The sequence below is a fragment of the Biomphalaria glabrata genome, chromosome 3, assembly GCF_947242115.1.
Source record: "Biomphalaria glabrata chromosome 3, xgBioGlab47.1, whole genome shotgun sequence".
Lineage (NCBI taxonomy): Eukaryota > Metazoa > Mollusca > Gastropoda > Planorbidae > Biomphalaria > Biomphalaria glabrata.
The window spans coordinates 33800921-33817467 of record NC_074713.1 but is presented as its reverse complement, the minus strand read 5'-3'; the positions used below and the strand labels follow the sequence as shown (position 1 = coordinate 33817467).

At 39.5% G+C, this 16547-nt stretch overlaps 1 protein-coding gene and 1 pseudogene across 1 annotated transcript; both read right to left on the bottom strand.

Moving 5' to 3' along the window:
* Window positions 1–9420: 9420 nt before the first annotated feature.
* Window positions 9421–10305, bottom strand: LOC129925075 (uncharacterized). Its single transcript, XM_056023422.1, has one exon. The coding sequence runs from the start codon at window positions 10303–10305 to the stop codon at window positions 9421–9423; it is 885 nt and encodes a 294-aa protein (XP_055879397.1).
* A 1957-nt stretch (window positions 10306–12262) lies between these two features.
* On the bottom strand, window positions 12263–13605 carry LOC129924989 (uncharacterized; annotated as a pseudogene).
* Window positions 13606–16547: the final 2942 nt, after the last annotated feature.

The following is a 16547-nucleotide window of genomic DNA, read 5'->3' as shown; positions in this document are numbered from 1 at the left end:
GTCCAGACAAGTGATAAGTTCATAGAGTCCAGACAAGTGATAAGATCATAGAGTCCAGACAAGTGATAGGATCATAGAATCCAGACAAGTGATAAGATCATAGAGTCCAGACAAGTGATAAGATCATAGAGTCCAGACAAGTGATAGGATCATAGAGTCCAGACAAGTGATAAGATCATAGAGTTCAGACAAGTGATAAGATCATAGAGTCCAGACAAGTGATAGGATCATAGAGTCCAGACAAGTGATAGGATCATAGAGTCCAGACAAGTGATAGGATCATAGAGTCCAGACAAGTGATAGGATCATAGAGTCCAGACAAGTGATAGGATCATAGAATCCAGACAAGTGATAGGATCATAGAGTCCAGACAAGTGATAGGATCCTAGAGTCCAGACAAGTGATAGGATCATAGAGTCCAGACAAGTGATAGGATCATAGAATCCAGACAAGTGATAGGATCATAGAGTCCAGACAAGTGATAGGATCATAGAGTCCAGACAAGTGATAAGATCATAGAGTCCAGACAAGTGATAGGATCATAGAATCCAGACAAGTGATAGGATCATAGAATCCAGACAAGTGATAAGATCATAGAGTCCAGACAAGTGATAAGATCATAGAATCCAGACAAGTGATAGGATCATAGAATCCAGACAAGTGATAGGATCATAGAGTCCAGACAAGTGATAGGATCATAGAGTCCAGACAAGTGATAGGATCATAGAGTCCAGACAAGTGATAAGATCATAGAGTCCAGACAAGTGATAGGATCATAGAGTCCAGACAAGTGATAGGATCATAGAGTCCAGACAAGTGACAAGATCATAGAGTCTAGACAAGTGATAAGATCATAGAGTCCAGACAAGTGATAAGATCATAGAGTCCAGACAAGTGATAGGATGATCGAGTCCAGACAAGTGATAAGATCATAGAGTCCAGACAAGTGATAAGATCATAGAGTCCAGACAAGTGATAGGATCATAGAGTCCAGACAAGTGATAGAATCATAGAGTCCAGACAAGTGATAAGATCATAGAGTCCAGACAAGTGATAAGATCATAGAGTCCAGACAAGTGATAGGATGATCGAGTCCAGACAAGTGATAGGATCATGGAGTCCAGACAAGTGATAAGATCATGGAGTCCAGACAAGTGATAGGATCATAGAGTCCAGACAAGTGATAAGATCATTGAGTCCAGACAAGTGATAGGATCATAGAATCCAGACAAGTGATAAGATCATAGAGTCCAGACAAGTGATAAGATCATAGAGTCCAGACAAGTGAAAGGATCATAGAATCCAGACAAGTGATAGGATCATAGAATCCAGACAAGTGATAGGATCATAGAGTCCAGACAAGTGATAAGATCATAGAGTCCAGACAAGTGATAAGATCATTGAGTCCAGACAAGTGATAGGATCATAGAATCCAGACAAGTGATAAGATCATAGAGTCCAGACAAATGATAAGATCATAGAGTCCAGACAAGTGATAGGATCATAGAATCCAGACAAGTGATAGGATCATAGAGTCCAGACAAGTGATAAGATCATAGAGTCCAGACAAGTGATAAGATCATAGAATCCAGACAAGTGATAAGATCATAGAGTCCAGACAAGTGATAGGATCATAGAATCCAGACAAGTGATAAGATCATAGAGTCCAGACAAGTGATAAGATCATAGAGTCCAGACAAGTGATAGGATCATAGAGTCCAGACAAGTGATAAGATCATAGAGTCCAGACAAGTGATAAGATCATAGAGTCCAGACAAGTGATAGGATCATAGAGTCCAGACAAGTGATAGGATCATAGAGTCCAGACAAGTGATAGGATCATAGAGTCCAGACAAGTGATAAGATCATAGAGTCCAGACAAGTGATAAGATCATAGAGTCCAGACAAGTGATAAGATAATAGAGTCCAGACAAGTGATAAGATCATAGAGTCCAGACAAGTGATAGGATCATAGAGTCCAGACAAGTGATAGGATCATAGAGTCCAGACAAGTGATAGGATCATAGAGTCCAGACAAGTGATAGGATCATAGAATCCAGACAAGTGATAGGATCATAGAGTCCAGACAAGTGATAGGATCATAGAGTCCAGACAAGTGATAGGATCATAGAATCCAGACAAGTGATAGGATCATAGAATCCAGACAAGTGATAAGATCATAGAGTCCAGACAAGTGATAAGATCATAGAGTCCAGACAAGTGATAAGATCATAGAATCCAGACAAGTGATAGGATCATAGAATCCAGACAAGTGATAGGATCATAGAGTCCAGACAAGTGATAGGATCATAGAGTCCAGACAAGTGATAGGATCATAGAGTCCAGACAAGTGATAAGATCATAGAGTCCAGACAAGTGATAGGATCATAGAGTCCAGACAAGTGATAGGATCATAGAGTCCAGACAAGTGACAAGATCATAGAGTCCAGACAAGTGATAAGATCATAGAGTCCAGACAAGTGATAAGATCATAGAGTCCAGACAAGTGATAGGATGATCGAGTCCAGACAAGTGATAAGATCATAGAGTCCAGACAAGTGATAGGATGATCGAGTCCAGACAAGTGATAAGATCATAGAGTCCAGACAAGTGATAAGATCATAGAGTCCAGACAAGTGATAGGATCATAGAGTCCAGACAAGTGATAGAATCATAGAGTCCAGACAAGTGATAAGATCATAGAGTCCAGACAAGTGATAAGATCATAGAGTCCAGACAAGTGATAGGATGATCGAGTCCAGACAAGTGATAGGATCATGGAGTCCAGACAAGTGATAAGATCATGGAGTCCAGACAAGTGATAGGATCATAGAGTCCAGACAAGTGATAGAATCATAGAGTCCAGACAAGTGATAGGATCATAGAATCCAGACAAGTGATAGGATCATAGAGTCCAGACAAGTGATAAGATCATAGAGTCCAGACAAGTGATAAGATCATAGAGTCCAGACAAGTGATAAGATCATAGAGTCCAGACAAGTGATAGGATCATAGAATCCAGACAAGTGATAGGATCATAGAGTCCAGACAAGTGAAAAGATCATAGAGTCCAGACAAGTGATAAGATCATAGAGTCCAGACAAGTGATAGGATCATAGAGTCCAGACAAGTGATAGGATCATAGAGTCCAGACAAGTGATAGGATCATGGAGTCCAGACAAGTGATAGGATCATGGAGTCCAGACAAGTGATAAGATCATATGGTCCAGACAAGTGATAGGATCATAGAGTCCAGACAAGTGATAGAATCATAGAGTCCAGACAAGTGATAAGATCATAGAGTCCAGACAAGTGATAGGATCATAGAATCCAGACAAGTGATAGGATCATAGAATCCAGACAAGTGATAGGATCATAGAGTCCAGACAAGTGATAAGATCATAGAGTCCAGACAAGTGATAGGATCATAGAATCCAGACAAGTGATAGGATCATAGAATCCAGACAAGTGATAAGATCATAGAGTCCAGACAAGTGATAAGATCATAGAGTCCAGACAAGTGATAAGATCATAGAGTCCAGACAAGTGATAGGATCATAGAATCCAGACAAGTGATAGGATCATAGAATCCAGACAAGTGATAAGATCATAGAGTCCAGACAAGTGATAAGATCATAGAATCCAGACAAGTGATAGGATCATAGAATCCAGACAAGTGATAGGATCATAGAGTCCAGAGAAGTGATAGGATCATAGAGTCCAGACAAGTGATAGGATCATAGAGTTCAGACAAGTGATAGGATCATAGAGTTCAGACAAGTGATTGGATCATAGAATCCAGACAAGTGATAGGATCATAGAGTCCAGACAAGTGATAAGATCATAGAGTCCAGACAAGTGATAAGATCATTGAGTCCAGACAAGTGATAGGATCATAGAATCCAGACAAGTGATAAGATCATAGAATCCAGACAAGTGATAAGATCATAGAGTCCAGACAAATGATAAGATCATAGAGTCCAGACAAGTGATAGGATCATAGAATCCAGACAAGTGATAGGATCATAGAGTCCAGACAAGTGATAAGTTCATAGAGTCCAGACAAGTGATAAGATCATAGAGTCCAGACAAGTGATAGGATCATAGAATCCAGACAAGTGATAAGATCATAGAGTCCAGACAAGTGATAAGATCATAGAGTCCAGACAAGTGATAGGATCATAGAGTCCAGACAAGTGATAAGATCATAGAGTTCAGACAAGTGATAAGATCATAGAGTCCAGACAAGTGATAGGATCATAGAGTCCAGACAAGTGATAGGATCATAGAGTCCAGACAAGTGATAGGATCATAGAGTCCAGACAAGTGATAGGATCATAGAGTCCAGACAAGTGATAGGATCATAGAATCCAGACAAGTGATAGGATCATAGAGTCCAGACAAGTGATAGGATCCTAGAGTCCAGACAAGTGATAGGATCATAGAGTCCAGACAAGTGATAGGATCATAGAATCCAGACAAGTGATAGGATCATAGAGTCCAGACAAGTGATAGGATCATAGAGTCCAGACAAGTGATAAGATCATAGAGTCCAGACAAGTGATAGGATCATAGAATCCAGACAAGTGATAGGATCATAGAATCCAGACAAGTGATAAGATCATAGAGTCCAGACAAGTGATAAGATCATAGAATCCAGACAAGTGATAGGATCATAGAATCCAGACAAGTGATAGGATCATAGAGTCCAGACAAGTGATAGGATCATAGAGTCCAGACAAGTGATAGGATCATAGAGTCCAGACAAGTGATAAGATCATAGAGTCCAGACAAGTGATAGGATCATAGAGTCCAGACAAGTGATAGGATCATAGAGTCCAGACAAGTGACAAGATCATAGAGTCTAGACAAGTGATAAGATCATAGAGTCCAGACAAGTGATAAGATCATAGAGTCCAGACAAGTGATAGGATGATCGAGTCCAGACAAGTGATAAGATCATAGAGTCCAGACAAGTGATAAGATCATAGAGTCCAGACAAGTGATAGGATCATAGAGTCCAGACAAGTGATAGAATCATAGAGTCCAGACAAGTGATAAGATCATAGAGTCCAGACAAGTGATAAGATCATAGAGTCCAGACAAGTGATAGGATGATCGAGTCCAGACAAGTGATAGGATCATGGAGTCCAGACAAGTGATAAGATCATGGAGTCCAGACAAGTGATAGGATCATAGAGTCCAGACAAGTGATAAGATCATTGAGTCCAGACAAGTGATAGGATCATAGAATCCAGACAAGTGATAAGATCATAGAGTCCAGACAAGTGATAAGATCATAGAGTCCAGACAAGTGAAAGGATCATAGAATCCAGACAAGTGATAGGATCATAGAATCCAGACAAGTGATAGGATCATAGAGTCCAGACAAGTGATAAGATCATAGAGTCCAGACAAGTGATAAGATCATTGAGTCCAGACAAGTGATAGGATCATAGAATCCAGACAAGTGATAAGATCATAGAGTCCAGACAAATGATAAGATCATAGAGTCCAGACAAGTGATAGGATCATAGAATCCAGACAAGTGATAGGATCATAGAATCCAGACAAGTGATAGGATCATAGAGTCCAGACAAGTGATAAGATCATAGAGTCCAGACAAGTGATAAGATCATTGAGTCCAGACAAGTGATAGGATCATAGAATCCAGACAAGTGATAAGATCATAGAGTCCAGACAAATGATAAGATCATAGAGTCCAGACAAGTGATAGGATCATAGAATCCAGACAAGTGATAAGATCATAGAATCCAGACAAGTGATAAGATCATAGAGTCCAGACAAGTGATAGGATCATAGAATCCAGACAAGTGATAAGATCATAGAGTCCAGACAAGTGATAAGATCATAGAGTCCAGACAAGTGATAGGATCATAGAGTCCAGACAAGTGATAAGATCATAGAGTCCAGACAAGTGATAAGATCATAGAGTCCAGACAAGTGATAGGATCATAGAGTCCAGACAAGTGATAGGATCATAGAGTCCAGACAAGTGATAGGATCATAGAGTCCAGACAAGTGATAAGATCATAGAGTCCAGACAAGTGATAAGATCATAGAGTCCAGACAAGTGATAAGATAATAGAGTCCAGACAAGTGATAAGATCATAGAGTCCAGACAAGTGATAGGATCATAGAGTCCAGACAAGTGATAGGATCATAGAGTCCAGACAAGTGATAGGATCATAGAGTCCAGACAAGTGATAGGATCATAGAATCCAGACAAGTGATAGGATCATAGAGTCCAGACAAGTGATAGGATCATAGAGTCCAGACAAGTGATAGGATCATAGAATCCAGACAAGTGATAGGATCATAGAATCCAGACAAGTGATAAGATCATAGAGTCCAGACAAGTGATAAGATCATAGAGTCCAGACAAGTGATAAGATCATAGAATCCAGACAAGTGATAGGATCATAGAATCCAGACAAGTGATAGGATCATAGAGTCCAGACAAGTGATAGGATCATAGAGTCCAGACAAGTGATAGGATCATAGAGTCCAGACAAGTGATAAGATCATAGAGTCCAGACAAGTGATAGGATCATAGAGTCCAGACAAGTGATAGGATCATAGAGTCCAGACAAGTGACAAGATCATAGAGTCCAGACAAGTGATAAGATCATAGAGTCCAGACAAGTGATAAGATCATAGAGTCCAGACAAGTGATAGGATGATCGAGTCCAGACAAGTGATAAGATCATAGAGTCCAGACAAGTGATAAGATCATAGAGTCCAGACAAGTGATAGGATCATAGAGTCCAGACAAGTGATAGAATCATAGAGTCCAGACAAGTGATAAGATCATAGAGTCCAGACAAGTGATAAGATCATAGAGTCCAGACAAGTGATAGGATGATCGAGTCCAGACAAGTGATAGGATCATGGAGTCCAGACAAGTGATAAGATCATGGAGTCCAGACAAGTGATAGGATCATAGAGTCCAGACAAGTGATAGAATCATAGAGTCCAGACAAGTGATAGGATGATAGAATCCAGACAAGTGATAGGATCATAGAGTCCAGACAAGTGATAAGATCATAGAGTCCAGACAAGTGATAAGATCATAGAGTCCAGACAAGTGATAGGATCATAGAATCCAGACAAGTGATAGGATCATAGAGTCCAGACAAGTGAAAAGATCATAGAGTCCAGACAAGTGATAAGATCATAGAGTCCAGACAAGTGATAGGATCATAGAGTCCAGACAAGTGATAGGATCATAGAGTCCAGACAAGTGATAGGATCATAGAGTCCAGACAAGTGATAAGATCATAGAGTCCAGACAAGTGATAGGATCATAGGGTCCAGACAAGTGATAGGATCATAGAGTCCAGACAAGTGATAGGATCATGGAGTCCAGACAAGTGATAGGATTATGGAGTCCAGACAAGTGATAGGATGATAACATAGTGAGAAAGCTAAAAGTATGAAATAGCGCTAAACAAAAACAATTGGTCAAAATATTTCTAATTGCACAGATTTATTGTTGTTGGTCTAGTATCCTAGATCAATTACAAATTTAATTACATGACTGATCCAAACTAATTGATGCAATTACAGTTCGTATAAGCTTTGTTTTTTAAAAGAAGTATTTTTATGTTTATTTCTTAAGCAAAGCACGCTCCTCACACCCACGCACACACACGCGCGCATTCAGAGAATATTTTTTCACCCTCCTCCCCCCCCCCCCACAAAAAAAAAACCCTCTAGAAAGTTAGGTGATTAAATGTTAACAGAGACCAAATTGTGACAGTCTAAATCCAATATTTTATTGCACCGCCTTATCTAATTATGTCATCAGTGGACACTGGCTATCGGTGCACAAAGAAAACCTCTTTTTGTCAACTAGAAAGGATTAACACTCGCCCGTTTGATCAGGAAATCCCTGCTCACCCTCTCTGTTGTCTGAGAGGCAGAGCTATACAAATGCTCAATTAAATGGGAAGCTGGTCAGAGAGACACACACACACAATGAAAGTAGCAGTGGTGAGTACTTGGGAGTAAAAAAAAAAGTTTCAAATTGAAGAGTATTACGCTATAGGCCCGGAACGGAAATGAAAAATGTTCCTGTTCGCTTGCACGCTAATTCCTTTATTAATGCAATGTTATGGGAGTGGAAGACAGCGGGAGATACTGGATACCCCTGGGGGCATATTTTCTTCCTGACACTTTCCTTCGAGTAGGGGGTCGTTGTCTAATTGACATGGCATTACCCGTTTCTCCTTGGCGTAGCCACCGAGACCTACAGGGCCAATTGAAAACTTGAATGGGAGAATGCAAGCCCTCACTCCATGTCAACCATTCAAATACAACTCCATCTTTCTGTTCCCTGTTTCTCCTGTTAATCTCTCTCTCTCTCTCTCTTTCTCTCTCTTTCTCTCTCTCTCTCTCTCTGTCCTTTTATCTCTCCTTCCTTCTCCGCTCCCCGCCCCTTCTCCAGCACCTTGATCTCCTCTGGCATTCAATATTTCATTCTCGCGCAACTGAATGATGCCAGTAATGGAATTAAAGTCATTAACTCATGCTTCAGTGAACAGCGTCCAGTTATCTGCCCCTTGCTTCCATAGCTCCAGCGTCTCTTTGTCTGCAATGCCAACTGCTTGACGGATGCACTAATAATTCTGACATTTTAATCTGAGACAAAGACTTCTTCTTTATCATCCTTTTTATTTTGTGCAGCGCGCATGTTTTCACTGTTGAAATTTGATCTGGTCATCAGCAGTCAGCAAGACTCAGGATTAACTTACGTGGAGTTTTGACAGTCTTTCTTTCCTTAGTCAGAAACTAGGTATCCACGTGTGTTGCCAGATTGTTGTTGTTCTACATTTTGTTCTACATTTTGTTCAACATTTTGTTCTACATTTTGCTCTACATTTTGTTCAACATTTTGTTCTACATTTTGTTCTACATTTTGTTCTACATTTTGTTCTACATTTTGTTCAACATTTTGTTCTACATTTTGTTCTACATTTGTTTTTTTGACGTAACGAGTGAAGAAAAAAGGATGAAGTTTTACAGTAGTTGTGTGTTGAAGTCTCGTGTTTGAGTCTTATATTTGAGTTTTGTGTTTAAAACTTATGTTTTAATCTTGTGATTTATGCTTGGGATTACATCTTGGGATTACAAACTGGGATTATATCTTGTGATGAATGACAAATGTGCACCCCTTTAAAATGTGTGCAATGTTCAGTGCCACCCCCTTCCCTCCAATGTATTTGCATGAGAATGAAATTGTGTGCGCTGCTATGAGATATCATATACTTTGGTTCCCTGGTTGTTAATTTAGGAAATGCTGTCCCACGTCTGTTCCTTTTTTTCCCAACTTAATGTCTACAAATGCTGAAAAAGCGACTTGACATAAATATGAAGTTGGAAAAGACAAGATGTATTTCAGATTTGTTCTAACCGCATGCTGCATTGGTCACACAAAGTCATGCTGCATTGGTCACACAAAGTCATGTTGCATTGGTCAAACAAAGTCATGTTGCATTGGTCACACAAAGTCATGTTGCATTGGTCACACAAAGTCATGTTGCATTGGTCACACAAAGTCATGCTGCATTGGTCACACAAAGTCATGCTGCACTGGTCACACAAAGTCATGCTGCATTGGTCACACAAAGTCATGCTGCATTGGTCACACAAAGTCATGTTGCATTGGTCACACAAAGTCATGTTGCATTGGTCACACAAAGTCATGCTGCATTGGTCACACAAAGTCATGTTGCATTGGTCACACAAAGTCATGCTGCATTGGTCACACAAAGTCATGTTGCATTGGTCACACAAAGTCATGTTGCATTGGTCACACAAAGTCATGTTGCATTGGTCACACAAAGTCATGCTGCATTGGTCACACAAAGTCATGTTGCATTGGTCACACAAAGTCATGTTGCATTGGTCACACAAAGTCATGTTGCATTGGTCACACAAAGTCATGTTGCATTGGTCACACAAAGTCATGCTGCATTGGTCACACAAAGTCATGTTGCATTGGTCACACAAAGTCATGCTGCATTGGTCACACAAAGTCTTGCTGCATTGGTCACACAAAGTCATGCTGCATTGGTCACACAAAGTCATGTTGCATTGGTCACACAAAGTCATGCTGCTTTGGTCACACAAAGTCATGTTGCATTGGTCACACAAAGTCATGCTGCACTGGTCACACAAAGTCATGTTGCATTGGTCACACAAAGTCATGTTGCATTGGTCACACAAAGTCATGTTGCATTGGTCACACAAAGTCATGCTGCTTTGGTCACACAAAGTCATGTTGCATTGGTCACACAAAGTCATGCTGCTTTGGTGTTATGAACATAAAGATAAGAGAGTCGAGAACCATGTCTGTATAGTATGGCTTTAATACACTGTATGACTACACAGCACACATTTCGTGAACACATTCTTACGGACGAGTTACAAGCACATGTAAACATAAGAACGACAACCGATACAGCATATAATTTTCTAACATTCACCCCCAGTTCAAATAATGCTAACTAGTATTATAAACCATAAAAGAATTAAGTAAGTGTAGAATAATAATAGAGATTCAAGTAAACAAACAATGTAGAATAGCATGACATAATGTAACATGTTAATATAAGTAAGTGTAGAATAATAATAGAGATTCGAGTAAACAAACAATGTAGAATAGCATGACATTATGTAACATATTGATATATCATGGTAAATCAAATAGCTTATTAAAATATATCATGATAGATCAAATATCACATTAAAGTCAAGTCAACAAAACCAAATGAAAGTAGTAAAATAAACAAATTTCATTTTGGAGACAAAACTGAATGTCAAAGTAAGAGCACTAAGACTAAGACTAAGACTAAGACTGCTTTATTGATCCTTACGGAAATTTGTTGTGATTACAAGGACTCGTTTCTCATATAAAGTAAGCTGATGAGCTTTTACACTTTGTAGTTGGGCCTAGTTCTCCTTACTCTAAGATTGTATGTATGTCTTCACACCATACCAAGATGGCTTTAGGAAATATAGATCATGTGAAACACAACTAATAGGACTAATTGATGATTTTTCAAAAGGTTTAGATAATAGTGAACAAATAGATGCTATCTTACTAGATTTTTCTAAGGCTTTTGACAAAGTTCACCACCATAGTTTGCTTAAAAAATTAAAATATTTCGGCATTAATGGTCCACTGCATCAGTGGATTAAAGATTTTCTGATAGGGAGAGAACAAACTGTAATAATAAATGGCTCTAAATCAACACCGATAACAGTAAACTCAGGTGTACCTCAAGGAACAGTCTTGGGTCCACTACTATTTTTAATTTACATAAATGATTTACCAAATTGCATTACTTCAGGAACAAAAGTCAGATTATTTGCAGACGATTGCATAATATATAGAACAATAAAAACAACACAAGACACAGATATTTTACAAAGAGAATTAGATGAATTACAGAAATGGGAAACAAATTGGAGCATGTCTTTCCACCCAGAAAAATGTCAGTTGTTAAGAGTAACAAAAAACTAAAACAAATTAATTCCACTTATCTTATTCATGGCAAACCAGTAACACAGACTAAAAACGCAAAATACCTAGGTGTTATAATAAATGAAAAACTGTCATGGAATCCACATATTGATGAAACTACAAAAAAATCAAACAAAGCATTAGGATTTATTTTAAAAAAAATTCTATAAATCAAATAAGAACATAAAACTACAATGTTATTTAACCTTGGTTAGGCCAATAATAGAATATGCATCCTCCGTTTGGGACCCCTCAACTCAAGAAAACATTAAGAAACTGGAACAGACACAAAATAGAGCAGTGAGATTCATAACAAACGAATATTCACATTTGACTAGAGTAACACCTTTAGTAAAATCACTAAATTTAGAAAGCCTTCAGGACAGAAGGCTCAAAAGTAAAGTAGCAATCATACATAAAACACTGAACCATAATCTTCAAATACAAAAACAAAATTTAATAAAATACTCAGAAAGACACAAAGATAAAGGCACATTCCTCGTCCCATATGCTAGGACAAATTTGTACAAATACTCCTTCTTCCCTAGTGCTATTAGAGCATGGAATGGGTTGCCTGAGCTAGCCAGGAAAACCAGTGACTTGGCAGAATTTAAGTCATTGGTTAATATGCATGACTAAATGCATGACGCGTAGGACGTAATCATCTTCCTTTTATAAGTAACGTTTATATAAGATAAGATAAGTATGTGTAGTTTCATCTGCTTGAGTTTCGGACGGTCTGGCTATGTCTTCGGTGGTGCTGGTGGTTTCTTCAGGCATGATAGAATCAGTCGGTTGATTCCTGGGAGGTGAGCTTTGGACGGGGCAGCCAATATCAAGCTCTCTTCTACTCATTTTCTATAACTTTTTGTTCCTCCCTAGGGGCTAACATTCGTAATGAGACAGTTTCCTCTCGGCCGTTTGGTGTTCGGATTACAGCGTACTGAGTGTTGCATGTTACCAAATCAACTTCCTCTGTTATGGGATCATATTTAGATGATCTAACGTTCTTCTTCAGCAGGACAGGACCAGGACTGGTCAACCATGTTGGCAAGGATGTCCCGGAACCACTTTTTTGGTTGAACCCAAGAAGTCGTTCATGTGGTGTCCTGTTAGTTGCAGTGCATAGTAATGACCGGATGGACTGAAGAGCATCATTTAGTACTAGTTCCCATTTAGCTATGTCCAATTCCTTAGAATGTAGAGCCAAGGTGATGGCTTTCCATAAAGTCCCGTTAAGTTTCTCTATTTGTCCGTTTCCTCTTGGGCTGTAAGGGGTCGTTCTACTGGTTGCAATTCCTCTCTCGTGGAGGAAATGCTGCACCTCTGTAGACATAAACGAAGTTCCCCTGTCAGTGTGGACGTACGCTGGAAATCCAAATAGGGCGAATAGTTCATTGAGACATTTAACAACAGTAGAGGAAGACATATCGGGACATGCAAATGCAAATGGGAATCTAGAGAATTCATCTATAATGGTAAGTAGATATCTATTTCTTGAAACAGTAGGGAGAGGTCCCTTGAAATCCATACTAATTCTCTCAAAAGGTTGAGTTGCTTTAATCAGTTCTCCGGTCGGCTGTCGAAAAAAACGGGGCTTTAGTTCTGCACAAGCTTGACATTGTTCTATTACAGTTCTGACGTCATCACAGGAAAATGGAAGATTTTTAGTCCTTACGTAGTGCAATAGTCAAGTAACGCCCGGGTGGCAAAGACTAGTGTGCAGCAATTTAAGGTCAATGCGAGTGATGGCAGATAGATAGTTTCTGGTAAATGTATCAGCTACAGTGTTCTGCTTGCCAGGGCGATAGATGACGTCATAGTGGAAACACGAGAGTTCAAGTTTCCACCTTTGGATTTTTTCATTTTTCATTTTTCCTTTGTTTGACCTGTTATACATGAAAGAGACAGATCGCTGATCCGTAACAAGTGTGAACGCTTTACCAACTAAGAAATGTTTCCATTTCCTCAGCGACTCAACAATGGCATATGCTTCTTTCTCAACTGAAGAATGTTTTCTTTCACTTTTTGTTAATGAGCGAGAGAAGAAAGCAATGGGCTGGCTATATCAGAAGCATCCGTCTCAACGTTTAAAGGGCGATTTGGATCAATAGTATACACGGCGGCTTTTTCAAGCTCATTTTTCAAACTTTCAAATGTTCTTTTGACTTCTTCGGAGACAGGAAATTGTTGATTTCTTGTTAACAGGCTAATTTTTGTTGAAAAGTTAGGTATCCACTGTGAGTAGTAAGCCAGAAGACCCACTACTCGTTTCTGTTCACGCATGTTCACTGGTACGGGGAATTCTCTTAGAGCGCGAAATCTCTCAGGATCCGGCTTAAGTTGTCCTTTGGAAATCTCGTATCCTAACAGTCTCACTTTAGCAGTGCTAATTTCACTTTTTGTTTCATTAAAAGTGATTCCATACTTTTGAGCACTATCAAGAAATCGCTGTAGGTTTCGGTCGTGTAATTCAGAGTCCATACCACAGATGGTCACATTGTCCACATAAGCAAAAGTGTCAGTGAGTCGTTCGTCTTCGATGATTTTGTCATTCGTACGCTGAAAACAGGCGACTACATTCGTAACGCCAAACGGAATCCGACGGAATTGATACAGTTTCCCACATGCTTCAAAGGCTGTGAACGGCCTTTTCTCTTCTTTTATAGGAATCTGGTGGTCTAAAGTGGTATATACAGAGTATTGCGAAATCTTCTCTGCCAGTTCGTCAATTCTGGGCATAGGGTAGGCGTCTAGTAGAGTGAACCGGTTAATGGTTTGTCTGTAGTTCACAACCATTCTTTTCTTATGTCTGTCATTTGTTGTGACTAGGACTTGTGCACGAAAGAGAGATTTAGATGGTTCAATAATCTCATCCTTTATTAGTTGTTGAATTTCCTTCTCTATAAATTTTCTATCTGGAATTGAGTATCTGCGAGACCTTGTAGCCACTGGGGTACAGTTTGGTGACAGATTACTAAATAGGCAAGGAGCCTCTACCCTCGCTGGCTGGAGAGTACTCAGGCATAATGATGGTTTCTGACCATCGAAAGGAATAAACAAGTTTTGGTGCAAACTTATAAAGTCAAGTCCAAGAATGACGTCAGAGCATAAATTGTCTTGTAGAGAAAGTTTAACTCCCTCGTATCGTTCATTTTTGAGACGTATGTTAGAGTAGATATGTCCCTGAGTGATTCGAGATAGATGGGTGGAAGCCATGAAGATTCTGAGTCTGAGGAACGTATCTGCCATTTGTGCTTCTTAGCAATGTGCGTCGAAATAAATCTTTCACAGCTCCCAGTGTCTACTAGGGCTTTCAATGGCACGTTGTTGATGCAAATTGGTATTGTAGATTTGTTTAAATTCAAAGGCTGCACAGTAGCGATAGCCGAAACTGTTGAAGATCTAGATTTGCATACTCTTTGATTGAAAGTGACCATTTTTGAAGCACTGATTGCAAGTCACATCCCTTGCAGGGCATTGAGAGCGGGGATGCTTAACCCTGCCGCAAAAATAACACTTGCTAGCTAATGCATTTACTTCATGTGTGTGTGAATTGCTTGCACTCTGAGGAATCGTTACATTTGGCGAGGGCGAGGCCGAAGTCTTTCAGTGTATTAAATTGTTATGAACATAAAGATAAGAGAGTCAATAACCATGTCTGTATAGTATGGCTTTAATACACTGAATGACTACACAACACACATTTCGTGAACACATTCTCACGGACGAGTTACAAGCACATGTAAACATAAGAACGACAACCGATACAGAATATAATTTTCATAACAATTGGTCACACAAAGTCATGCTGCATTGATCACACAAAGTCATGCTGCATTAGTCACACACAAAGTCATGCTGCATTTGTCACACAAAGTCATGCTGCATTGGTCACACAAAGTCATGCTGCATTGGTCACACAAAGTCATGCTGCATTGGTCACACAAGGTCATGTTGCATTGGTCACACAAAGTCATGCTGCATTGGTCACACAAAGTCATGCTGCAGTGGTCACACAAGGTCATGTTGCATTGGTCACACAAAGTCATTCTGCATTGGTCACACAAAGTCATGCTGCATTGGTCACACAAAGTCATGCTGCATTGGTCACACAAAGTCATGTTGCATTGGTCACACAAAGTCATGCTGCATTAGTCACACAAAGTCATGTTGCATTGGTCACACAAAGTCATGTTGCATTGGTCACACAAAGTCATGTTGCATTGGTCACACAAAGTCATGTTGCATTGGTCACACAAAGTCATAATGCATTGGTCACACAAAGTCATGCTGCATTGGTCACACAAAGTCATGCTGCATTGGTCACACACAAAGTCATGTACAAAGTACAGTCCTAACGTTTGTTTGCTAAGACTCTGCCTGATTCCAGCAATGGCATGCGACAAACTTTCTGGCATGGATGTGGTGTTATTGTTCAATGGTATCCATTTAATAGTCTCTGTTCAAATCAGGGAAATCGTTGTTTTTTTTTTGTTTCCAAACTTCTGCGAACTGTCCAAATGCTGGGTGTCGAAGTTCAGAGTATTAGCATCACTTTGAGTTGGTGAGCTTGTTGTAAACTCACCAAGAGAGGGAGACAAGTCACTTCTCCGTGACCAGAGTAATGGCAGTGTTCTCTTTATCTTGACCGTGACACAATGAATTTCGATTTGTCTTGTAGAGATAAGCTAAGCACATTTCAAGCAGAGAATATATCTGCTAAATATAAACCTTGTTCAGTCATGCAAACCGTTTGGTAACTCAGTTCTATTCAAAGAAAACATTGGGGCAAAGGTTGAGGTTCCAATGATTGATTTAGAATTTTCCCACGAGATAGACAATGAACACCAATTATGGAATAAAAGCTGTGTAGGACTACTGTGTGTAGGACTACTGTGTGTAGGACTACTGTGTGTAGGACTACTGTGTGAAGGACTACTGTGTGTAGGACTACTGTGTGAAGGACTACTGTGTGTAGGACTACTGTGTGTAG

What these genes read in the sequence shown, in the direction of transcription:
- LOC129925075 (XM_056023422.1), bottom strand. Translation starts at nt 10,305, where the DNA reads ATGACTTTGTGTGACCAAAGCAGCATGACTTTGTGTGACCAATGCAAC.